General features: G+C 39.8%; 1 protein-coding gene across 4 annotated transcripts in view; it reads left to right on the top strand.

Moving 5' to 3' along the window:
* Nup214 (nucleoporin 214) overlaps positions 1-26,936 on the top strand; it is an 85,100-nt gene that overhangs the window by 25,888 nt on the left and 32,276 nt on the right. For 3 of the 4 annotated variants that reach the window (XM_048812875.1, XM_048812874.1, XM_048812876.1), the window contains exons 18-27: positions 1,157-1,260; positions 4,318-4,500; positions 5,398-5,483; positions 5,570-5,671; positions 8,071-8,334; positions 8,784-8,945; positions 11,011-11,110; positions 20,437-20,512; positions 22,282-22,360; positions 26,020-26,110. In XM_048812875.1, the coding sequence (XP_048668832.1) occupies positions 1,157-1,260; positions 4,318-4,500; positions 5,398-5,483; positions 5,570-5,671; positions 8,071-8,334; positions 8,784-8,945; positions 11,011-11,110; positions 20,437-20,512; positions 22,282-22,360; positions 26,020-26,110 (1,247 nt within the window). The remainder of the gene's footprint in view (positions 1-1,156; positions 1,261-4,317; positions 4,501-5,397; positions 5,484-5,569; positions 5,672-8,070; positions 8,335-8,783; positions 8,946-11,010; positions 11,111-20,436; positions 20,513-22,281; positions 22,361-26,019; positions 26,111-26,936) is intronic. The other variant, XM_015497426.2, reaches the window with a different exon arrangement.

Raw genomic sequence — 26,936 nt, 5'->3', positions numbered from 1 at the left:
TTATGATAGGACTTAAAAAGAGAAGAGGGGCTAGGGATGTGGCTCAAGTGGTAGTGTGCTCGCCTGGCATGCGCGGAGTGCTGGGTTTGATTCTCAGCACATAAAAATAAAATAAAGATGTTTTGTGCATCGAAAACTAAAAAATAAATATTTTTTAAAAAAAAGAGAGAGAGAGAAGAGCTGGGTTTTGCTGGTCAGCCCAATTGAGAGGTTCAGCTGCTGCAGAGGTGGGATCATATCTAAAGTGGCCAAAGAGATTCCTGCCGTCTAATGTGAGCTGAAATTTACACTTGCCATTAAGGCTACTACTATGCCCTTCAGTCTGCTTTATTCTTTTAAATGATATTTTCTGTTTTTTTAGTTGGGATGCACACTCTTATTTAAGAGTAATCATGAAAATACATTTTGATGTGATCAGACCTTTGACCAGATAGGAAGTGCTTTTTTCAGTACTAGGCACATTTGTAAATATACTTAATTGAAATATTTCACCTTTATTTTTATGTTCTAAGAGTCAAGTTGCATAGCCATGAAGGTTACTAGTGGTCCAAAATTCAAAGAAAGTTATTACAGGGCTAAAATAAGTTAAATTGGTGAAGATTTTAATAATGATAAATTTAGTTTCTCGTGCTAATAGTCTCCTTTGTTTTTGAAAAGTAAGTCTTTCTCAACTGGTGAGATGACTTATGTTCTACGCTATGAATAGATAGATTCAGAATTATTTTCAGCAGTGTTTTGTTGGATAATTTTGTCTATATTACAGTTAATTTCATGGGTGGGAGAGCAGAAACTAAATGGATGTACTGTCTGAGTACCAGAGTGCAGTGGAAAATTCCCAGACCATGTTGAGATCCCTTTCTAGGATCTGAAAAATTAGAATGAAGCAAGAACATTTCTTCCCTTGGGGCCTTAAACACACACACCCTTTCTCTTTCCCTTTTTTTTATACTTCTTCTGTGTCACACTGTTAAGGAAGTTGATTTTCTGTTTTGCATTTCAATTATAATGTTTCAGTGGTTTTATTACTATTATGTTTTCCTTATTCATTATGTTCTCAATATAGAAATATTTTAAAATTACTTGGACTATTTTGATATATCTCCCCCCCAGGATACCAGAAAAATTAATCATTTGCCTTGTAATTTTTTTCTTGTAGGAAATTCGGCGCCTTCATCAGTACGTCAAGTTTGCTGTCCAGGATGTGAATGATGTTCTAGACTTGGAGTGGGATCGTCATCTGGAACAAAAGAAAAAACAAAAGTGAGTGAGGTCTCTCATACTCCAGAGTTGTAGTAAGCATTGTTTTAGAAATGCTGTTAGGGCATGTGTACGAACCTTTTGGACCTTTGCTCTTTTTGACATGGTCATTGCACTTCTAAAAACTTTGTGGATAGATATAATAAATTGTGGTTATAGCAACTACATTAAAGAATTTATATTGCAGTATAATTATAATAGTGAAAACTTGGATTCAACTTAATTATCCAAATGTAAAGGAATACCCCAATAAATGTGGTCACAGAACACTGTGTAAACCATTATATAGCATGTTTTCAAAGAAATTATGTTAAATGTAGTTTTTTTGTTTTTGTTTTTGTTTGGATTGGTGTTTGGTACTATGGATTGAACCCAGGGATGCTTGACCACAGCCCTTTTTATTTTTTGAGACGGTTTTTGCTTAGTTGCTTAGGGCCTCGTTAAGTTGCTAAGGCTATCCTGGCCAGTTATTTTATTTTTTTTTGGTGGGCGGAGTGGTATCCGGGATTGAACTAGGGGCACTCAACCATTGAGCCACATCTCCAGCCCTATTTTGTATTATATTTAGAGACAGGGTCTCTTTGAGTTGCTTAGCACCTTGATGTTGCTGAGGCTGGCTTTAAACTTGTGATCCTCCTGCCTCAGCCTCCCGAACTGCTGTGATTATAGGCAGGTACCACCTCGCCCAGCTGCAAATGTGTTTTTAATATAATAAGGAAAACATGAAATAAAGCATCCTGGAGATACAAACATAAAAAAGACTGGAAGTAGATCTGTACCTTCACAGTTATATCTTCAATATTAGAGTAAGAAAATTTTTTCCAGCCAGGTACATGCCTATAACTCCAGATACTCAGGAGGCTGAGGCACAGAGGATCATTGGTTCCATGCCAGCCTAAGTAACGTAGTGAGACCCTGTCTCAAAATAAAACAAAGTATCAAGGGATAAGGTTGTAGTTTAGTGGTAAGTACTTGCCTGCATGTATGAAGCCCTAGGTTCAATCCCCAATATATGCAAATAATTCTTTTTCTTTGTATTTTTCTGTATATTCTAAATTTTTAAAAAAATTTTGGTACAGGGGATTGAACCCACGGGTGCATAACCACTGTCCCACATCCCCAGCCCTTTTTGTAAAATATTTTATCACAGACAGGGTCTTGCTGAATTGCTAAGTACCTTGATAAGTTTCTGAGATGGGCTTTGAATTCATGTTCCTCTTGCTTTAGCCTCCTAAACATTGGGATTACAGGCTTGCGCCACCATGCCCTGTGTTGGTTTTTTTGTTGTTGTGTTTTTGTTTTTGTTTTGAAAAAACTTTTTTCCCCTTGATTTATTGTTTATTTTTACTTGTTGATTTTAGGTATACATGACAGTAGAGTATATTTGAGAATTTTTATTGAATTTCCTTGACACCTATCTCTGGCTTCCTCAAGGAGGTTAATGGATAATTGGATAATTTCTGATTAGTATGGATAATTACTGGGATGAGTGGAATGATGGCAGAGGAATAGGAAAACCTTTTAGCCAAATCTCCTATCCCTGGATATCTGGTTATATCCATGTATTTCTCAAAAAGAATAGAATGAAGTCCACTGAGCAGAGAAGTGCCCATAAGAAATTTGAAAAACACATCAGGCCTTAAGATAGTAGATGACTCTGATTAGCCCTGTATGGAAACAACCCAAAAACTGGTCTGTTTGGTTTACAAAGCTGTAGGAGCTTCACCATGGGACAGCATGACTGTTGTAGGGGACAAAACTGGATCAGGCTTATAGTTGAGTAAGTAGAATTTTTAAAAAATGAAACTGTGCTGTGTGGAGAAATGCAGAAGAGCCCCAATCAGAGGACCCTTAACTTGGAGCAAAGGTATGGGGACACCCCCTCTATCCAGAGGAGGATTCTGTGTCCTGTGGATTAGAGTCCTTGTCCCATAAGATTTGGGCCTCATTAGAGATGTCACAGCCCACTCCCTGCTTCTGATTCCCACCAGGCAGAGCCTGGTGGACGTTCTACTCTAGTTACCAGTAGTGTTCAGGAGTATAGGATGCTAACAGAAGCTGAGCTTCCTTTTCCTCTATGTCAGCCCATGGGTTTCTTACTTATTACACTTCCTTGAGTTTGCAATTCCCTTTATGTAGAGTTTAAATTCTTAAATTGGTACCGTTTTCTATTGCAGTAACACTTTTCTGTTTGCAGCCCTTCTCTAAATATTACCATGTACCTACTGAAATTTCTTTACAAAAAATTTGTATTGAACTTCTTAGTCACCTGTCTCTGGCCTCCTCAAGGAGGTAATGAGAGAGACAAATAAAACAGGAAGTTTCTGTTCAACATAAGCGTTTTTCATTCCATAATAAGTGTTAAGAGGTAAAATATTTATGTTGACATACAATAACAAAGAAAGCTATTGATCTGAACCTGATGTACAATGACTTATTTTGTTTTTATCTGTATAATTTTCCCCTAGATTGATAGAAAAATTTTGAAGGGATACTTAAGGGTTTAAAAAGAAAAGCAGAGGCATCTAGACCTCTCCCTCTCCATCCTTCCACCCTTTGACCTGCCTCCCAGTGGCAGGTGCCGAAGTCCTTGTCTTGTTTCAGTGTGTGGGGGGTGCCCCCTGACCTGACTCCTGGCAATGTACTATTCCTTGACAGCTGTCTAAGGATGACTCACTCTGTAGCCCTCCAGGGAACCTGGCATTTTTTTCTTTTTATTGACTTTGACTTCCTTAGTGAGAAATACACAGGTTCTCGGTGTATGCCTCAGTGAGTGTCCCCTGGGCCCTGACTCCCATTTACTCCTGCCCTTCTCCTCAGGGCCTCATTGGGGTTTTGCCTCATGTGTGCTGTCCTTTGTGACAAGCCTGGCGAGTGTATTCTCAGCTTTACTAGGCTCTCATCTTCCTTTTATTTTCTAATAGTTTTTTTGATGTTTCTTGTCTCAATAGTTTTCTCCCTTTTATCGTTTGCACTATTAAAATCGTAGTCTTATTTTGGCAAGGGAGGTCCTTTACTGGTGCCATTTACATGTGATTCTTCTTTCATCACTGTGAACAGGCGCCTGCTTGTGCCAGAGCGAGAGACACTGTTCAATACTCTTGCCAACAACCGGGAAATCATTAACCAACAGAGGAAGAGGTTGAATCACCTGGTGGACAGTCTCCAACAACTCCGTCTTTATAACCAAACCTCCCAGTGGAGCCTACCCTCGGCTCTCCCTACCCACAGCAGCACTCAAAGGTGTGCAGGAAATTGTGTTCGGTCAGTGTGCTTGAGTGAGTGCATACGAAACCTTTGTGGAGGAATGTGGGGTGGTCTTAGGTTCAGACATGACTTTGAAAATGACTGTTCCTTATGTGATCCCGGTCAGCTTCCTTATTCTCTCTGATCCTCGATTTCTTTGCTTTAGAAAATGGGATGACCATACCTACTCTTAGGAATTGTCAGAGAATTAAGTTTATAATGCACTGAATATTTTTTTTTTAAAGAGAGAGAATTTTTTAATATTTATTTTTTAGTTTTCGGTGGACACAACATCTTTATTTTTTATTTTTATGTGGTGCTGAGGATCGAACCCAGCCCCCTGAATATTTTTTGTACCCGATGAAATAGCTGCTCAGTGATCACAACAGATAACTATTTAATATTGTTATATTGAAAAGTAATGGAAAGCCAGAAATGTAGCTCAGTGCTCAAGTGTCTTCCTAGCATATAGTAGGCCCTGGGTTTGATCTCTAGCATCACCAAAAAAAAAGAAAAAGAAAAGAAGAATAATAGAATTAATTAAGTTGACAATTTGTCTTGGAAGCACATTCTGCTTGAGTATGGAAACCTCAGATACTTACAGATGAACATGTTAGCTCTGATGTCACCAAGGTGATTTTGTGTTTCTGCTTTTAGGCCACAAGTGTGGGTCTTAATTGCCATTTCTCCTGGGGCACCAAAGTGTTAGGTTTCCTGGGATAGTGAGCCTTTGAAATTGCTGTCTCTCCTTTTACATTGGTTAATCAGATGGCGCGTTTCCATGTTGAGTATGCTCTACTGTCATGCACTTACGCTTTAGAAGATAGTGTACCCCACAGAGCCTCAGATTTCTTAGCTCATAGTTGGTTTGTATGTAACACTGTCCTGTTTCAGTTTTGACAGTGAGCTGGAAAGCCTGCGCAATGCTTTGTTAAAAACCACCATAGAATCTCACACCAAACCTTTGCCCAAAGTACCAGGTAAGTGCATCCTTCCTATTATTCTTGTCCTGTTTGTTCTCTTCCAGCCCCTGGCATCTTAAAAACCAGGTCTTAAGCATTTATAGTTGATGAATTTCTTGCAGCTAAACTGTCCCCTGTGAAACAGGCACAACTGAGAAACTTCTTGGCCAAGAGGAAGACCCCTCCAGTGAGATCCACTGCTCCAGGTAAAGGGAATGGCTCCTGAATTTTTTTGATATAAGTCACATAGTACATAGTATTGGGATGCAGTGGAGGGTGGGAGGAGTTGTTTTTGGTTTTAATAATGGATCCAGAAAATATCCCCAGAATCTGTTGTTAATGTGGATGTAGATTAAGAAGCAGCTTATATATACTCAGTGAATCAGCTCAAGGTAGTGACTCTGGCTCTTACTCCATGCTTTCTGCAGCCCTGGCAGAGATTGACAAGGCCTTGGGCAGGCCACGCTGGATCCTAGCCCCATATTTTCCTAATTTGCATGGGGTTTTGAGTACAATTACATTGGTAAAAAGGATTCTTAAGAGGAGCTGGGGACGTGGCTCAGTGGTAGAACGCTCGCCTAGCATGTGTGAGGCACTAGCTTCGATTCTCAGCACCACATAAAAATAAATAAATAAAATAAAGGTATTGTGTCCAACTACAACTAAAAACATACACACATATATACACACACATATATATTATATATATGTATATATATATATAACATATATATATGTATGTGTATATATATAACATATATATATGTATGTGTATATATATACACACACACACACATACAGTCACATATATATATGTATATATATATAAAAGGATTCTTAAGACTAGGGGATAAAAAGTTATGGTGTCAAAATTCTGTCTGGCATGGGGTTCAGTCTGAGGTAACAGATTGTTAAATCAGATTGTGGTCTTTGAAGTAAGGTACATAGTGGTTTGAATTCTCACTCTACATTTACTAGGTTTGTGACTTTGTAGAAGTTACTTTACCTTATAAGTATAACTATCAATTCAGACAATAGCAATTTTTAATTTATAGGATAACTGATAATTAAATGGGGTAATGCATGTCGATGCTGTGCATAGCACCTGGCACCAAGTAAGTTCTCAGTGAACGTTAACTGTGATTTCCTGGTCGTGCTGGTGGCTATGGGTGGAGTTGCTAAGTGACCCTGCTGTGTTTTGATTTGCCTCAAAATACTCTAGCACACTACTATCCAGTAGAATTTTCTGTGATTGCTTAAAAGTTATCTGCTGTCCAAAAGAGTGTCCTCTGGCTGCATGAGGCTTTTGAGCACTTGAAGTATGGGTGGTGTAGCTGAGTGGTGTAAGTTTTCCTTTGTTTACCTCTAACTACCTTAGATTTAAATAGCTACAGATGGCTAGTGGTTGCCAAATTGGACAGTCCAGCCCTTGTACCTGCTGTTGATTTTTAGCTACATTTCTTTATGTTACATTTATATGGTGGTATCGAGATCTTGCAAAGTGGTGTGCCTACAGGACAGATAAGTTGAAACTGAGCGAAGTTGCTTTGAATAACATTGGGGAGGAGAAAAGGCTCCGCATTTGTTTTTGGTACTTTTCACTATACAGGCAGGAGCCTGCTCTGAAATTCATGATAGAAAGTAATGTGGCACAAAGCCTTACTTTATAGTTTTAAAAAGGGGGAGAGAAAACCAGAGAAGGCCAGGATTAGGTTGTGTATGCTTAATACACTGAGTCAGAAGGATCCTGTGTTTATCTGGAAACATTTGAGACACCCAGGACCAAGGCCACTTTATGCTTCCCAGCTTCCATTAAGCCTGTTCTTGGAAAGCACAGCAGTGGTGTGACCGTTCACCCTGCCCTGGAAGCTTGTTTGTTTACTTTTCTGATGTTATTTTTCTGTGGGTGAGGACTTCTGGGGGAGGACTCAAGGTCTTTTGTTTTTCCACCAGCAGAAATTCTCTTTTTCACATGCTTTTGTTTCATAGTCAGGATGTGCTTGTCAAACATAGTTTTTTAAAACTTTTTTTTTAAACTTTGCACAAATACTTTTATTTATTTATTTATTTGTCCTTTTTAGATATACATGATTGTAGAGTGTATTTTTTTTATTTTGTTTTTTAGATTTTTAAAAAAAATTTTTTAGTTGTAGATGGACACAATGCCTTTATTTTATTTATTTACTTCTAATGTGCTGCTGAGGATCGAACCCAGTGCCTCACAAGTGCCAGGCAAGCGCTCTACCATTGAGCCACAACCCCAGCCCCAAGTAAGAGTGTATTTTGACATATTATACATGCATGGAGTATAATTAGGATCCCATCCTCGTGATTGTGCACAATGTGTTGTATCCGTGTATGAACATAGGAAAGTTATGTCCAGGTCATTCTATAGTCTTTTCTGTTCCCATCCCTGTTCGAAACTCCTTTTGATCAAAGACCCAGAACTGTCTTTCTTTGCATTTGACAATAGCTATTTCCACTTAAAATACATCATAATTAAGTCATTTTACAAATTGGATATGTGTCTATTGACAGTGAAAATGACACAGCTTTTGGGCTTGTTTTGAGTTGTCTGAATTGTATTTTGTTGGGGCTTCTGTAGCCAGCCTGTCTCGGTCCGCCTTCCTGTCTCAGAGATACTATGAGGACTTGGATGAAGTAAGCTCGACGTCATCTGTCTCCCAGTCTCTGGAGAGTGAAGATGCCCGGGCATCCTGCAAAGACGAGGAGGCGGTGATCCAGGTCCCTCGGCATGCCCCTGTTGTCCGCACTCCTTCCATCCAGCCTGGTCTCCTCCCCCAGGCGACACCTTTTGCTAAATCTCACCTGCTTCATGGTTCCTCACCTGCGGGGATGGTACCCTTGAGTAAGTTAATAGTGAGAAAGGAAACCTCCCCATTAGGTTGCTACCGAATAAAGGAGCTAGAGCTGGGTATCAGTGTCAGTACTCCTCCGCATTGAGGTGACTTCTGGTGGAGAACAGATGTGAGCTGAAGGGGCTGAAATGGCCAGATTTTATGAGAGGAGATTAGGGAACTGATCTACACTAGCATGAAAGTGACCTCTCCATCAGTGTCAGGGAATGTTGGTGCAAATTATTTTAGCCCGTTATAGAAGTGCGCAGGCAACTGCACCTGTGTTGGAATGATTCAGGTTGCCAGCCTGTCAGTTTACTGGTACTTTCCTATGTTAATGCTTAAGAATTTTTAGTGTTAACATTTTCCCTGCAGCCTAGCATGGAGAATTTACCATTTTAACTTTTGTATGTGCCTCTTCTCTGACCTACTTCTTGCTTAATTTTTCTCTTCCCCTCAGTGTCTACGTCTTGTAGCAAAATTATTCCTCAAGGGGCTGACAGCACAATGCTGGCTACAAAAACCGTGAAGCATGGCGCACCTGGCCCTTCCCACACTGTGGCAGCTCCCCAGGCCGCTGCTGCTGCAGCCTTGAGGCGGCAGATGGCCAATCAAGCACCAGGTAGACACTGCACAACAGCATGTGGGAGACTGATGATGAGCTGTCTGAGTTGCAGGCCCAGGGAGCAGGCGGGTCACAGGACACCATCTGACCCCTGGCTCTTTTTGCTGCCCTTCAGAGAAGTTTCACGTGTTGTCCTTGCCCCTTGTGGGCAGGGAGCACCCAGAAGGCAGAGACTAGCTCTGAAATATTTTTCCTCTTAAGGAGAGGTACTGGATCTACACCAGTGAGTTGAATGGGACATCAGTGGCTGTTTTGATGATGTTAATATTCCCTGTTTTTGAATGATGTCTGCTTTGAGCCCTAAAATTAAATCTCTGAAATTAGACCTTTAATAACATTAACTCCATCTCACAGCGTATGGAGGATCCCAGCCACCCGGGACAGTGTGTGTTAGTGTGCCCTCCTCGAGTTTCAGTAGTGTGAGATTCAGAGAAGCAATGGTAACCCGACCAATTCACGGCAGAACCTGACTCCAGCCCTGGGCTCTTGCTTTCAGACAGTTCTCCTCAGCCTTGTGGGGTGGGCCTCCATGTACGGAGACTCTAATGAGTTCCGACATTTTGTCAGCTCGACGTTTGGTTTGCAGCTGTCCAAAATTTTCTGTATTAGGATTTAACAGTTTGGGTACTTGGCTGCAAAGACAATAGTTATCACTAGTTATCAATTTTGTAGGGCAATGGTTCTCAACTGGTGCTCTCGCCCAACTCCCCACCTCTTAAAACAGTTGGTGGTGTTGCTGGCATTTAGTGAGTAGCAGCTGGGAAGGCTACAGAAAATCTTTAAGTACATAGGATTCTCCCACAACAGGCTTATCCAGCCCAAGGTTTCAGTTGTGCCAGGGTTGGCCAACTGATAAAAACCAAATATTCTTATTTTAAGATTAAAAAGACATGGTGGGTTGATATAGGCAAACAATTAGTATTAAACAGTGATAGAATATTTCTAAGAGAAGTACAAATATTAAATAAAACCCTTTTAAGGCTCCTGAAATAGATATTGAAAAGTAAGAGTCAGAAGATAGCTTTCTAAGCTGTCTTTGAGCTTTTAGAAATATAATTTCTTATGTTTCTCTTTATTATGTGGACCAAGCAGAATCACAGCATTGTGCTGATCAGGCCCCAGACCCTGCTGATCGAGTGGATTGTTTGTAAGCTTAAAATCTGCCAGGATTTAGGAATGTTGTATTCTCAGCAAGAGGTGGTATGATCTCCATTTTTATGTTGGAAGCAAAATTTTCTAAGGTGTAGGCACCTCTGAAGGTAAAGGATGAAATTTCTGCAGTCATAGGCAGCACAATCTTGGTCACTTGTCTGAGGAAGAAAATAACTCTGCCTGGGACGCAGCTCTCACATTTGTCCAGGGTGTAGTCCGAAGAGAACCTGGAGCTTTGCTGAGGCTTTCCTGATGATTAATTACAGAATGCCATTAAGTCTTTGGGAATACAGTTTAAAGTTAGAAGATAAAAGGAGGGGTAAAAGCTGGTGAGGTAGATAAGGTAGGTAAGCAAATGTCGAACACCCCTGTTGCCTTGGTTCAGGCCTCTGGCCTTCTCCCCCGTTCAGCCCAAGCTCCATTTTCCACATTTTATTGTGTTGGTCTGTCTGCCTCACTAAGCCATGAACCCTATTAGAGAAGAAGTGGTAGTTTTGATAGCTTTTGTGATCAGCACTCAACAGTGCCTGGCACACAGTAAGCCCATGGTGAGGAGGGACCAATGGATGGAGGGCAGAAAGCCCAAGTCTGGATGCTGCTCATCCGCTGGCCCTTTTCCAGGATGAGCCAGTAATATAGCAGGTACCTCTGCTCTGCTGGAGGAAGGCAGGCCAAGGAAATTTTTGCCCTGCACTGGTACGTTTGGTTAAATCCCAGAAAACCTGGTTTCATGGCCTTGGTTAATGGAGCAGGCCAGCTGTCCTGTTCAGTACACCGCTGAGTAGATTTCCTCATGTAATAAAGTTGCAGTTGGCTCCAGGTCATGTCCTGGTTATTCATTTCTATGTGGCTAGAATTTTTGATACTTTACTGGAGTTAATCTGGTCCTTTCTCTTCTCCATTTACATAGCTGTGAGTACTTTGACTGAATCAACTCTGAAGAATGTCCCTCAAGTGGTGAATGTGCAGGAATTGAAGAATAATCCTGCGTCCTCTGCTGCAGCCATGGGGTATGTTGTAGCGTTTGGGTGTGTTCAAGCCAGTCTGTCTGGGGTGGAGGGGAGCTGCCTGCAGGGTGCAGCAGTGCTGCCGCCGTGTGGCTTTCCCACTTCCCCACAGTGGATTCTAGTGGGATGGAGACAGCCCTGCTGCCTCCACAGTTGATTTCTAGGACGTTTTCCCTGCACCTTGCCAGGAACAGTCACCTCGTAAGCCTTTCAGGGCCCTCTTGGTATACTCAGCTTGCTGTGGCTATGTAAGTCTGCATGGCATACCACTGGGCTGCTAGGTCAGGTGTGCAGTTTGTTTGGGTTTTTTTTTTGTTTTTTGTTTTTTGTTTTTGTTTTTTTTAAGAGAGAGTGAGAGAGATAGAGGTAGAGAGAGAGAGAATTCTTTTTTTTTTTTTAATATTTATTTCTTAGTATTTGCAGACACAACATCGTTGTTTGTATGTGGTGCTGAGGATCGAACCCGGGCCGCACGCACGCCAGGCGAGCGCGCTACCGCTTGAGCCACATCCCCAGCCCCTGTTTGGTTTTTTAATGTTCTCAGGGATCCAGAGTTGACACTTCAGGCCTACTGCTGTCACCTGGTTCTGAAGACTGGTGATTTAAGATTCTTCCTTCCTCACTTCACCTCCTCTCTCCAAGCATTACTGTTCTTTGGTTCCCTTTTATATGAAGAAACAGTGTTTTAAAAGCCAGCAGCTGTGTTTGGTAGACCTCATGCTACTCTTCTGGGCAGCGTAGTTCGTGGTACATACCTGTGTCCTGCTTCATTCCCTAATCCTTTAGACCAGCCAGCCTCTCGTGTACCATGGGGAAAAGTTGAAGGACATTTCCTCAGTTTGAACGTGGAGGTCATGAGTATCAGTGTCTTTCAGGGAGTTAGTGTCTAGCACGCACAATTAGTCCAGGAGCAAGAAGAGCGGCCACAGGTACTGTGGTCTCTCCAGCATGCCCACCCTCTGCCACCCCGATGGAGCAGACCTGTCCACAGCTGTTTTTGCTTGGTTGAGTGGTGCTGCTTTTCCAGAGAGTTGGCCTTCTCTTTTCTCTATGATGATTTGTTTATCACGACTGCCAATTCCAGGAATTTTTTAGTTATCTCAGGGCCTTAATAGCAGGCAAAAAAACAAGCCTACCCTCTTTTCTATCTAGTAGTGACCTTGAAGCCTTGGAATGCTTTCGAGATCAAAGTAGTATTTGTGGTGGTTGTGAACCTTTGAGAGAGAGAGAGAGAGAGAGTGCGCGCGAGCGTGTGTGTGTCCGAGCGAGCACTGTGCGTCAGCCTGGGAAACTCTAGCTAGATTCCCACTGTAGGGAAGGCAGAGGGAATAGCTGTGAGAGCCAGTGTACCAGGCCAGGGAGGTGCAGTGCATGGGGGAAGAAGCCTGACCTGGTGTCCCTGAGGACTAACCATGTCCTCCACTAACCATGGTGCTGGTACTCCCACATTTCTTGGGCTCTGTCTCCCTCCAGTGCTCGTCTGAGCTGATCTTTGATAAGGACTTTGTTCAAGAGATACTTCTGCGTTTGCTCTTTTTCTTTCTTTCTTTTTTTTTTTTTTAATATATTTTATTTTTTAGTTGTAGTTGGGCACAATACCTTTATTTTATTTATTCATTTTATATAGTTCTGAGGATTGAACCCAGGACCTCGCACATGCTAGGCGAGCGCTCTACCACTGAGCTCCAGCCCTAGCCCTGTGTTTGTTCTTTTCTGACAAGAAAAATAAAACACAAACGTTGAAGAATCTTGAATTTTATCTTCTTCTCTCCATAGACTTGAACTGTGGTATATTATTTAATTTACATGCTCAGCATTGCCTAAAACAGTTCTTTTAATAACCATTTATTCAATAATTGTTGATAACTGAAATTTTTATTTATATGTTCCCCCCATAGGAAAGACTGGGAAGGGAACATGTCCATTGTAAAATTACTTTTCAGATTCTATGCCGCAGTAGTTTCTCATGTGTATTTTAAGTATTTTGCGTTCAACTTTTTCTAAGTGGTATCTTAGAGATTTACTACAGGATGAGTTTGCGAATTTCTGCTTCAGTCTATTTCATCTTCCTTGGTTTCATTGTGTTTGTTGACCAGCCCTCCCATTTAGTGGATGAGTGTTTATCTGTACAAATCCATGGCTCTTCAGACACCTCTGTAGGGCTCAAGCTCTCACTTCTTCAGATGCTCTGAGATTAGGGAAACGGGAGGGGACGGGGGAACTGCTGAATCCTCACACAGCACTGACGGTCCAGCAAGAAGACAACCAGGGAGCTACAGTCGCATGACTCCTTAGTTGTGATGGCTTAAGGTCCCATGAAGTACTAGGAAAGCAGAATAGGGCAGCCAAGTGAGTCTGGGCTGGGAAGGAGCTAGGTAAGGAAAAGATGCTTCCGTGGAAATGTGAAGAATGACCAGAAACTGCTAGGCAGAGAGTGGAGAGAAGTAACGAAGCAGGCCAAACACTCCTGGAGACAGACAATAAGAAGAATAAATAAGCAAGCTATGTAATATGTGAGGTGGTGATGGGCGCAGTGGAGAAAATTAATGTGGGGGAAGGGCTCAGGAAGTGTCTGGGAATGGGTTAAAACAGTTTTAATAGGGTGTCCAAGGCAGTCCTCCCAGGAGGGGACATTTGGGTGAAGACTGAAGAGCCCAAGAGCAGGTCCCTTGAATAGTGGAGTGCGGAAAGCCCCAAGCACAGGGTCTATAGCAGGCATGTCTGGGAGGTTCCTAATGAGCCAGGAGGCCTTTGGTAGCCAGAGCTGGAAGGGAGCACAGGTTAAAAGGTTGGGGAATACATTGCTGGACAGAGTGTCTTGAGACCCTGTTTTCCATTCTTTGGGGTATACATTTAGTGGTGGAATTGCTAGATCATATGGTAACATTTTATTTTGTGTTTTGGTACCAGGGATTGAACCCAGGGGCGCTTAATCACTAACCCACATCCCCAGCCCTTTTTATTTTTTATTTTGAGACAAGGTCTTGCTAAATTGCTTAGGGCTTTGCTAGGTTGCTTAGTCTGGCTTTGAACTTGTGATCCTTCTGCCTCAGCCTCCTGAGGGGCTGGGATTACAGGTATGCACCATCATGACTTGCTCATGTGGTAATTTTATTTTTACCTTTTTGTGTTGTTTTACAAGCTCCTGTACAGTTTATATTCCCAACAGAGTATTTATGGGGCTCCAGTTTCTCCACATCTCCACCAACACCTGTTATTGACTATATTTTTAATTACAGTCATCCTCAAAGATATGAAGTGGTTGCTTATTCACATTGTAGTTTTGTTTTTAATTTTTTAATTTCATTCATTGTGATACAAGGGCTTGAACCCAGAGCCTCATGAATGCTAGGCAAGCACTCTGCCACTGCATTAGCTATATCTCCACTCACATTGTGGTGTTTTGTTTTGTTTTGGAGTACCAGGGATTGAACTCAGGGCACTCAACCACTGAGCCACATCCCCATCCCTATTTTGTATTTAGAGACAGGGTCTCACTGAGTTGCCTTTGCTGAGGCTGGCTCTGAACTTGTCATCCTCCTCCCTCAGCCTCCTGAGCTGCTGGGTCACATTATGTTTTTATTTTGTTTTGTTTTTAGTTGTACACGGACACAATATCTTTACTTATTTTTTTTAATATTTATTTTTTAAGTGTAGTTGGACACAATACCTTTATTTTTTATTATTTATTTTTATGTGGTGCTGGGATTGAACCCAGGGCCTTGCACATGCTAGACGAGCACTCTGAGTACCCACTTAGCTATATCCCCAGCCCCACATTATGGTTTTGATTTGCATTGTACTCATGGCTGATGATGCTGAGTGCCTTTTCATGCTTATTCACCATTTGTTCCTTTTTTGGAGAAATGTCTAGTTAGTTTATTGTTGTTGTTGTTGTTGTTGTTTAGGTGATACTAGGGATTGGACCCAGGGAGGCTCTACCACTAAGCTGCCTACTAAGTTGCCTAGGCTGACCTCAAACTTGCAATTGTCCTGTTTTTGCTTCCCGAGTCACTGGGACTGTAAACATGTGCCACTGCAGCTAGATTTCTTCTTTGCTGGTTTTGAAATTGAGTTATTTTTCTTTTATTGTATTTTTTTTAAATACAGTTTGGATTCCCATCTCTTATCAGATGTATAATTTACAAATATTTTCTCCCATTCTTTGGGTTGTCTTTCACTTTCTTGATACATCCTTTGACACAAATTTTTCATTTTGATCAAGTCTCATCTATTTTTTTCTCTTGTTGCTCGTGCTTCAGGTGTCACATTTAAGAAACTGTTACCTAATCCACAGTTGTAAGATTCACACCTGACACCAGTATTATCTTTTAAATTAAGAGTTTGTTTTTTTTAACCTTTGTTTTTTATTTTTTTATTTTTCATGTGGTGCTGAGGATCAAACTCGGTGCCTCACAGGTGTTAGGCAGGCTCTCTCCCACTGAGGCACAACCCCAGACTGCTCTTTAAGAGTTTTTAATTTTCAGCTCTTACATTTAGGCCTTTAATCCAATTAAGTTCTGTAAGTGGTATGAGGTAGGGGTCAAATTCCAGTCTTTTGAATGTGGCCTGGCATCCTTGCCACATTGATTGGTCTTTGATGTTAAACCAGTAATGATATACTGCCTTTTTTGTGTATGAATGAACACGGTTTGCTCAAATTTTAAGAGTGTTTGCCTCTACCTTAATGAGGAATATTAGTCTATAATAGTATTTTTTTTTTTCTAATGTCTTTGTTGAGTCTTTGTCAGAGTAACGCTTTTCTTACAGAATGAATTAGGAAGTGTTCTTCTCTTCAATTTCCTGAAAGTGTCTATGTAGATTTGGTATTTCATCCTTAAATGTTGGGTTGAATTTACTAGTGGGACTGGATGGGCTTGGGATTCCCAGTCTCTTCCACAGGGCCTCATCCTTCATGGTGATGCTCCCTGCACACTCCCAGAGAGCCTGGGTTCTACCTGCTGGTGGTGGGAGTGTTCTGTAGATGCTGATCAGGTTAAGCTGGTTCTCAGGTGTTTGGGTCTTCTACATTCTTAATACTTGTCCTATCAAGTAAGAGAGTGATGTTGGCATTTTGTGAATTTTCCTGTTTTCCTTGTTGGCATTTTGTTGTCATGTTTTGAAATTTTTAGTTGCATGAACATTTAGGACTCTGTGTTCTTTGATGAACTGAGCTAGTTATTACAAAATGATGCTCTTCATCCCTGGAAGATGAATTGCTTAGAAATCTTTTTTGTTCCATGTTAGTACTTCCACTCCATCTTCCTTTGTGTAGTGTTAACATGGTATATCTTTTTTCATTCTGTTTTTTGGATTTATTTTGTGTCTTTATATTTAAAATGGGTTTCTTATAGCACAACAGTGTGAATATACTTACTACTACTGAACTCTAAACTGTAAATTGATTAATTTTTAGGTGGCAAATTTTAGTCCATCAAGTAGTCTAACTTTGCATTTAAGTACAATGGAGTGATTATCAGCATGTTTGGGTTTAAATCCACCATGTACTACTGATTGTTTTCTATTTGTCCAACTTCTTCTTTGTTTCATTTTTCTCTATACCTTCCTTTGAATTGACTTTTTTTTTTTTTTTTAATGATTCTATTTGATCGTTTTTGTTGCCTTACTGACTATACCTTTAAGTAGTTGGTTTAGGCTCATAGGCTATGTCTTTAGCTTATTGTACTATGTCTTCAGGTGATATTATACTACTGCTAGAGAGTATGCGAGACTCTCACAGCAGTGTTCTGGGACTTCTCCCTTCTCCTTTGTGCTGCTGTGGTACATTTTACTTCCTCCTGTGTTATAAACCCTATCATTTGTTATAAAGAGTTGATTCTCTTTTAAATGACTTTAAATAAGAAGAAAATGTATTTCTTATCCATGTATTTACTATGTTCTTCATTCCTTTTTAGTCCTTGGTTTCTATCTAATACCATTTTCTGTCTGCTTGACAAAGGACTTCCTTTAGTATTTCTTCTGAATTCTGAATTTCTAGGTTTTGTATGTCTGCTGTAGGCTTTATTTTGCCTTTTCTGTTGTTGTGTTTGAAAGTTGCTTTCACTGGGTAAAGAATTCTAGGATGACTTTTTTTTCCTTTCACTGATTTAAGGATGCTGCTTGACTTTTAAAATAATTGTAATAATGACCCAACAGTTAAAAAAAAACAAAAAACTTTATTTTTCTTATTACAAATGCTCATTCTAGGCTTTACTAAAAAACAGTTAAGAACAACAAAACTAAAGTCGCCTTTATTCATACTACAAATGTATAATCGCTATTTGCGTATTTTTAAATCTTTTTTTCTGTGAAAATGTATCTTTTAAAAGTAAAATTTGGATACATGCTGCTTTGTAACTCCTTCATCTTAATCATGAAATACAATTGTTTATGTTTTCCATGTTATTAAACTTTTTCCTGTAAAATCCTATTTTCATATTTCACATGAGTCTTTTGGAAGCTCCAACTTCAGTTCTAACTTAAATTATCCAGGTTATTTCACATCTTGACCTTTATGCAGGACCTGCAGTTTGATTTAACAGATTTTTGGATAATATTTGAATCCTCAACAATATAATTAGTTTACCAGTGGGGACGATAGTTGGCCATTATAGCTTCATTGATGGACTTCAGTGTCCCCCAAGAATGAATTGTTTTCCATTAACAGAAATAGAAATGTTTTCTCTTTTTCCCTCTGAGTTTGTTTCTTCAAATTTTTGTTTTGTTTTTAAAATATTTTTAGTTGTAGATGGACGCAATACCTTTATTTTATTTGTTTATATGTAGTGCTGAGGCTCAAACCTAGTGCCCCATACATGCCAGGCAAGCGCTCTACCACTGAGCCACAGCCCCAGTCCTCTTCAGTGATATTTTTTTTTTAATATTTATTTTTTTAGTTTTCGGTGGACACAACATTTTTATTTATTTATTTTTTTAATTTGTATGTGGTGCTGAGAATCGAACCCAGCGCCGCGCGCATGCCAGGTCAACGCGCTACCGCTGGAGCCACATCCCCAGCCCCCTCTTCAGTTACTTTTGATAAGTTGTCCTGTTTACTTACTTGCTTTTAAATTACTACCCTAAAATTCATTATTCTTAAATAATTCACTTTAGTGGCTTGCACAGTTTAGATCTGCTCTGTTATATACACAAGCAATACTTGTAATAATGATGAAGATTTACCAAAATAAAACATAACCAGGTCTCTCATTTTTTTAAGTCCTTAAAAATGGTGAAACAGGTGAAAAGAGTGAGCAGTTGGCCCTTTTCACCACAATGGAATGAATTTTACCTTGTTAAAGTTTCTTTTTTTTTCTTTTTTAGTTGTAGTTGGACACAATACCTTTATTTTATTCATATATTTTTATGTGGTGCTGAGGACCAAACCCAGGGTCTCGCAGGTGCGAGGCAAGCGCTCTACCGCTGAGCCACAACCCCAGCCCCTGTTAAAGTTTCTTAAAGCTTAAAGGGCCACAGAGAAAGGTCCTAGGCAACATTTTACTGCTTCACAGCTTAACATCTCTCTTTTGTGATTGTGCTATTTTCTGCTTGTAGTCCTTTGGTTTTTGTTTCCAGGCGTGGAACAGAGAGTTTCAGGATGAGTTGCTGGTGTCCTTTAGGTCTGTCGTGCTAGAAGGTAGGATGCAGCCTTCTAAGACACAGTCATCTGGATTGGCTTTAACATCTTGTGAGCCTCTAGCTGTTGATTTCCATGTGTTAGCTCAGGATTGTGCACAAATATTGAGTGTATTTATTTGGGAGCCTGCTATTCTTTTCTGTTCGCCCTTTTGGAACATGGTAAGATTTTTGGTTTATTGACTGAATTTTTCTGTAGGGGTGTCACATGGCCTGGTATGTAGGTACTGTGAATCATTAATGGTGTGTGTTTGGGGATTTAGGATACCCAGGAGATGTATAACATTGTCACAAGTAAATAGAACAGTAATTATACTGAGTGCATCATTTAATTTATTCTCATATGGTAACCAAATTTGGGATATAAATTTTTTTCCAAGATTTGGATTCATTGCTGCGTTTATTTTTATTCCTAGTTTTCTTTTGTTTGTCAATTGAGAAAGCTTAAAAGAGTTTCACTTCCCTTGTGATTCTCATGGGCTCAAACTATTTCTCTTAGCAAGTCTGCCGTGTCCACCCAGGGATCTCTGGGTCCCAGCCGTCTTGCTTGCGCATTCCATTTCTCCATTGGAGATAAGCAGAGGTGAGGGGAGAGCACTGGGTCTGTGCGCCTGCTTGGTGAAACATCTCAGGGCAACAAGGATGTATTCCTCCAGAGAGATACACATTTACAGGTTCTTCTAGCTTTAGTCGAAACAGATTTTGTTTCATTGAAAATAAGTGTATTTTTCTTCTTTCAATCTAATAAAGTCTGTTTGGAAGGTTTCTGTGTTTTTCCAGCATAGAATCCTGATGTGATTAAGTTGTTGGATAATTTTCTTCATGAGGCATCAGCCTGTCATTCCTCTTCCAAGTTAACTTTTTGCTAGAAAATTTTTAATAATCCTTCCTAAATCTGGGAAGAGTTCTAAAAAATGAAACCAGATCCTATAGCTATTACTGTTATACATTTCAGTCACAGTAGCATTGGGTGGAGGACAGATCGATGGATTGAAAAAATTGTCCCCAGGAGGCATTTCTCCAATGCTGTTGCATTGACAGGTGATTTTTTTTCCACCTGGTGACACAAACACTTAATGAAATAAGAGTTCCCAGCACACAATGCCAGGGTTAATAGAGGATAGTGACAGGAAGGCTTTCTGCAGGTAGGGGTGCACTTTTCATACTGGATCAAAGTGCAGGCTGGAAATGAAACAGTGGCACCGTTGACTCCCTTATATGCTGACCCATGGGGCCTGCGCTCTCGGAGATAGCTGCTGTGAGAAGCTAGATTTTCTCTTTGGATAGCATCTTTGAGCACCTATATATTCCATAGATCCTGTTGAACATTTTTCCAGGTTTGGAAAAGAGTATCAGGAATTCCCAACATGGTCTAGAATGGGAGGAGGTCAAAAAGAGGGAGGGGTCCCCCTCTAGATAAGAAAAAGATCTAGTGCTCAATAGTTGAAAATTATTTTCTTAGAATGACAGGAAGGAAATAAGTTTTAAGGTCACTGCTTTGCCTTTTATGCTACAAATCCAGATTTCATTTAAAAAATTTATTCTTCAGTCAACAAAATGTCAGATGAGTTTGGTTGGGATCCCAGACATCTGTATTCTACCCAAAATTGGTGTATTGGACAGAATGTTGGTTCAAGGATGAATGTGACTTCCACCCAGACCTGCCTCTTTGAATGTATCTTTGTGTTTTTCAGTTCTTCAGTGCCATACTCCACAGCCAAAACACCCCACCCAGGGTTAACCCCAGTATCTGCCAGCCAAGCCAAGCAGGTAACTTAACTGATTTTTACTTTAGCAGTCATGAATGTCTGTCTTTGTAACTGAAGATTGTTCTGACTCAGTTTAAATGAGCCACAGTCTGATAAAGATCTGTGATCCTTTTTCTGCAACTTACGACAGTCTTCACGTAGTTTACCAGAGCAATTGGTTAGGTCTTAATGCTGTCTCAGTGGGGTGATCTGACATTCTGCACTAGTAATCTTGGGTTGTAATTCTAATATCATACGTTTGGATGAGGTGTTTTGGTTTGTAGTTTACTTTCACTTAACATCTCATTTACCATATACAGCTGTTCTGTGCAGTAGGTGTTTAGATATGTCCCACTGAGGCAGCAGCTTAAGCTCACCCAGTTAGTGACTGGTGAAACCAGAGCTGGGACCTATGGCTGCTGACTGCTGCCTGTTGTGCTATCTCACTGCTCCTTTCAGCCTCAGCTCAGGGACAGTGTCTGGGTGTAGGCTGTCTGGTTTTCTCCTGCAGTGTTTTTCAGAAGTTTCGTATTTTCAGTGATGTTATGTCTAGCTTTGGGTGTTTAACCAATAAACAATGTCTCCTACAGAACAGGTTACATTGTAAACAGTTAAACAATCTAAGGAAATAATAGGAGATGGGTGGTAGGCAGATCAGCCTCTCTCTCTGAAACTTTTCCCAAGGAATCCTGGTTTCTTCATCACTCTTAACATCTATCTCTGCAATCACAATTCTGGATATCAGAACTTGCCTTTGTGAGTTCTCAGACGTCCCTATTCCTCAGTCTGCCATGACAGAAAAATGCGCAGTTAGCATTTAGTATTCTGGGGGTGTGTTTGCATTCACCCTGGAGGACACATGGTGAGGGGTAAATCATGACACATAAGTTTTGGAGCATGGGCTGTAGGTGAGAACTCAGATAGTTTTGCATGTAAATTCACTGGTAGCTAAACCATTTCCTTCATTTGCTTATGCATTCATTTGTCCACCAAATACTCAAGTACCTTTTATGTGCCAAGGTCTGTGCAAGCACAAGGAAGTAACTACAGCTAGCCAGGGTAGACTGCCTCCTAGAGCATACCCATTAGTCCTCTTTCTGTGTTCCCATGTAATCTTATAGGTGGTTGACTTAATCTGTTAAGTCCCATCCTCCCCAGGGTAGGGTACCTAGAAAAATTTAAATTGAATAGGGACAAAAATACCACTTATTCTGGGTGTAGTGGTGCACACTGTAATCACAGCAGCTTGGGAGGCTGAGGCAGGAGGATCATGAGTTCAAAAACCTCCTCATCAATGGCAAGGTGCCAAGCAACTCAGTGAGACCCCATCTTTATCTAAATAAAATACAAAATAGGGTTGGGAATGTGGCTCAGTGGTTGAGTGTCCCTGAGTTCAAGTCCGAGTACCACCCCCACCCCCAAATCACAGCAACTTTAGAAATAAATGTTGTTTTTAGAGTTCTGTTCTTTAGAGGAAAGTAATAGATGAGTGTTTATAGAGCATTTGAAAACATGTCTCTTTTTTTTCATATATATGAAATATTTTTTCATATATATGGAAATATACATAAAGGATTTATAAGCTCTAGATTATGATTTCCAATCTATTTAACTCACTTGTATCAATTTCATTGAAATATTTGCATAGTTAAAAAACCTGGGACATAATGAGTTAAATTGAAACTTTGGTTTCTTTCTGCCTTTTTTCTTTTTTTTTTTTTGTAATTAAAGTATTCATGCTTGCTTGATTTATGATTTTAACATGAACATTTTTCTTATGTGGTCCTCCAGGGGTCTCTGATAAATTCCCTGAAGCCTTCAGGATCCAGTCCAGCAGTGGGTCAGTTATCATCTGGTGATAAAACTTCAGGTCAGTTTGCATATTTTTGTTTTAGTGATAATTAAGGTGAATTTTTAACACCAGTGAGAATAATATAGTATTGCATTAAAATACATCAAATGTTTTAAATCTATAAGTTCATAATGATACCAAGAAAACTATTTTATCATTACTTTAAAAGCTGGATAATAAAGATAAAGGAAGAAGCATTAATCCTACCACTTCTCTAGAACTTGCACCAATGGATGGCAAACGTTTCTCTTTGTAGTTTCCCACTAATGGTTACAGGTGATGGATCATGTTAGAACTTGTTTTGCAAATTCTGATCAATCAAGGCACCTAGGCATAGAGTACCAGTCACTGCTGGTGTCACAAAAAGGGATAACCGGACCTTATGTGTGTGCTTCCTGGTAAAAGAACACAGTACTAGTTATGAAGCAGTATTGCCAAAAATAGTAAAATGAGAATCTGATTAAGGCTCTAAGATCATTGCAACAGAAATATAATGTAAGCCATATATTTTTTTTGTAAACTTCTAGTAACCACATTATAAAGAATAAAAAGAACCAGATAGAAATCATTTTTAGTAAATTTAACTTAACCCAAATATACCCAAATATTATTTCAACACACAATCAACATGAAAAGTATTAATGAAATATTACATATTGTTTTTTGCAAAATAGTGTAAATTTTATACTCTCAGCACATCTCAATTTGGACTGGCCACATTTTGAGTGTGCAGTTGCCACATGTAGCTAGTGGCTACCATTTTGGACAGTACTGCTCCAGATCCAGGTACCAGCTTAGAAGAACATAGACACAAATGAACATGGGAACCTCAGTAGAGGGGTCCAATAGCAAGATCCAAACTATGGGAAATTCAGTAGGGCAAAACCGGGTTTCCTCACCAGAGATTGGCAAGGAAAAGGTGAGATTGAGGAAAAAGCTGTAGACGGAGAAATTGAAAAGGCAAAAGAGAAAAAATCAAGGAGAACTTCCACATCATGTTTGTAAATACAAACAAATGATATAAATAGGAAAAGAAAAAAAGTCAGTACCACCAGTGTTCAGCTTGCTGATGCATTTGAAAAGACAAACAAGGGAGTAGAATGAAAGCTTCTAGATTGGCTGATGTGTTTTCTTTACCTGGGCAGTGGTTATATCATAATAATCATGGTTACTCTATGCATTTATTGCAAGCAGTGTTCTTTGTTATGTTTTATAATGAAAACATGAGAGAAGCACCCCATAGAGTTCATTATTCTAGATCACAGAGAAAGTAGACACAGGATATCAAATATAGAGGTCATATTTGAAAGGCCTCAGCTGTTGAAAAGTTTCTAGAAAGTATTGAGCCCTTCAACAGCTTCTGAAACTTTTGAGTTGAATTTGAAAACCATCAGAGCAAGAGGAAAAGGTCTTTAAATTCTTTCCCTAAAACAGAGCACTAGCCTTGCTTTCTCCCTCCCTGTCAAATGATCACCATTTAGAAATGAATGGATCAGAATGTTGACCCTCCCCTTTCTTGTATATAAAGGAATAAAAATTCTCTTGGCTCATAATGACAGTGTAAAAGCTGGTAAGATGTAAAAAAAGTAAAACAGATTTGTTATAGGGTAAAATCTGAGTAGAGCTCAAAAGTCAATATGCTAAGATTTTACGGCTTCCCACACTTGCCCAACACTCACTCCAGCATGGCTATTCTTATTTAATTAGTTTTCGCCCAGGGTCTGCATTACATAAGCCAATTCTGTATAAGCTGGCATCTGATTTTCATGTGGGTCTTGCTTAGTGTCCTCTTTTGTTGGCTCCTTCTCTGTAGCCTACCTCCTCTGGTGTGGGTGACTCTCTGTCCCCCGTGTCAGCATTGTGCTGCCTACAGGCCCACATGTGTACTACCCTCTGGATTCTGGCTTTTACTCTGACTCAGTTTCTCAAGTGGGTCTTCAGTAAATTCTGTTGGAGACAGCTTTCACCCCTTGACTGTCCACTTCCCACACCTCTGCTCAGTCATTCTTCAAGGGTCATCTAAAGCTTTCTGATTGGACATTGGGTTTTTCTTGAGTAAATATTCCTTGTACTCAAAGCCATTATTGAGTAAACTGAAGTTGTATTCTAGAATTTTGATTAATGTGGAGCCCCAGTTGGTATCATGTGTACCTCACAATAGAAGGAGGTATACAGCACTTCTCAAGTGGGGCTTGACACTTGATGTAAAAAGGAAAAATTTAGAGAAATTGTCAGATTTTGAATCATTTAGGATTCAAACTAAGACTTGTTTTTCTATTTCTGGCTAATATTTTAGAAAAAGGTTTTGAAAGATCATATAGCCTAGCTTCTTTCAAGAACTTCATTGAAGAGCTCCTTGTCACTCTTGAATCTAAGAATCAAGGAACCCTAAGGGACTTTGCTTCATGCATGTTGTAGGCAAGTAGTAGATTGAGAGAACTTTCTGGGTTGTACCACTCCACAGTGAGGGTGGGAGGCCCTTCATTGTTGCTAGGTGTCTGCTGTGTGTTTCACTGGCCGGATAGTCAAGGTTGAGAAAAGGACTTATTTTTTTCCCCTCTTGGAAGGAAAACCTCCCTGAAAAATACTAAGTTTGCAAAAAAAATTCTCTTAAAAAAAAAAAAGCATTTCTAAAACCTCTATAGAATGATTATTTTATTGGCTAATACTGAAAATACTTTTATTGTTTTTCTGGTTATGAAACTTATGTAACCACAAAAATAATCTGGGTGTAGAGAGATAAAATATAGGGCACTCCTGCACTTCCCAGCAAACTTGGGAAGCTGAGGCAGGAGGATCACAGATTTGAGGCCAGCCTGAGCAACTTACTGAGATTGTTTCAAAATAAAAATAAAAAGGGCTGGGGATGTAGTTCAGAGGTAGAATGCCCCTGGATTCAATCTCCAGTACCACAAAAAAGAAAAAACATATAAGTAATCGTCCTATTCATCTTTCCAGGGTTGGTGCAGACTTTCTTACTCATTTTACATGGTGGCCTAAGAGGCTTTGTATAGTTCCCTGTTAGATTTTTAACAGCACTATGCCTATGGTTTGGGTTGTTTCTTAGAGAGTTCACAGTGATAAGCGAGGCAGCACTGAACATGTGTACACATTTAGAAAATATCTACCCCATATTCATTTTTTTAAGTATTTTTTTCTTAATATTTGGTTTTTTTGATTTGTACTTTCTAAATGGAAAATGTAGAAAGGTATAGAGAAATCGGTATGACATTGTAAGTCTGCAGTGAAGTCACCACTAAGAAACCTTGAACATACTAATCTATGTATCTTTGAATTTTTTTCCTTCATTGTATGTTAATTTGAAATAATTATAAAACTGCATAGTTGCGTATATATTGCTCAGCCTCACATCATAAGCATTTTCCTATACCATTTAATCTAGATCTATTTAAAACTAAATTTAAGCTATATTGGAATTACCTGAGAAGGAGAATGTAGCAAGCCTTAGGTTGGAACTAACATTGGCAGCACTGGAGAGCAGATTCAGAGGCCCTCAGCAAGGTTAGGTAGCACGCGACTCCATGTGGCTCCTGACTTATCACAGGAGGCACATGGGGTTCTGGAAACAGAAGCTGCAGCTCTCAGCAGCGCCATCAGGGAATTACAAACCAGAATAGTGCTTCTAACTGATTTTTTTGTAATGTCCTTATTTTCAGGGACAGGGATAGCCAAGATAGAAGCAGCTGTGACCTCGACTCCATCTGCTGTGGGGCAGTTCAGCAAGCCTTTCTCATTTGCTCCATCAGGGTCAGTAATGAAGTTAAGTTTTATGGCAAATCACTAGCTATTTTATTGATAGCTTCCCTGAATCTTAAAATCAGGAGAGATATTTATATGTTTATTAAGTGTGCATGAATCCCAAGTTTTTATCATGACAGTAATCCATCTGCTAGTATGGCAGCAGCTGAAAATCTTAAGGTAAATCTATTTCCTCTTTGTGGTTCATACTTATACATACATGTGTTATTGCCTGTTTGTTTATATATTTTGTTTTTAACCTAAACTTCATTTTCTTTGGGTGATGGTGGATCTCTTTTAAATCTGTAGGTCATCTAAAATACTTCATTCAGACACCATTTGGGGTCTGGGTATGACACTCTAGTTGGCTTTAATGCACTGAGAGTTAGTATTTAAACCTATGCAGAGGGGCTGGGATTGTGGCTCAGCGGCAGAGCGCTCGCCTAGCACGCGTGGGACCCGGGTTCGATCCTCAGCACCACATAAAAATAAAGCATTGTGTTGTGTCCCTCTACACCTAAAAAAAAATAAATATTTAAAAACAAACAAACAAATAAATAAATAAATCTATGCAGAGAATGCAGGGAATAATAGCCATTGTAGATTTTGGTTTTCTATATAGATGTTAGGGGATCTTTTTTAATTTCTTTCTTTTTTTTTTTTTTTTAAGAAATAATGATGGCCATGCATATAGAGTCGAGTCATTTGATGAAGGTTTGTCTGACCACATTCTCAGGCAGGCTTTTGTCTACTGTGTGAGACAGTGCTGCTCCCTGGGTATACAGGCTCTTTGGGAGCCTTGCGAGCCGCTGGAGTGTCCTCCTCCTGCCCTGAT

The sequence above is a fragment of the Marmota marmota genome, unplaced genomic scaffold (genome assembly GCF_001458135.2).
Source record: "Marmota marmota marmota unplaced genomic scaffold, marMar, whole genome shotgun sequence".
NCBI classification, from domain to species: domain Eukaryota; kingdom Metazoa; phylum Chordata; class Mammalia; order Rodentia; family Sciuridae; genus Marmota; species Marmota marmota.
Note: the sequence above shows the minus strand (reverse complement) of the source record. Positions and strands in the feature narration are given on the sequence as shown.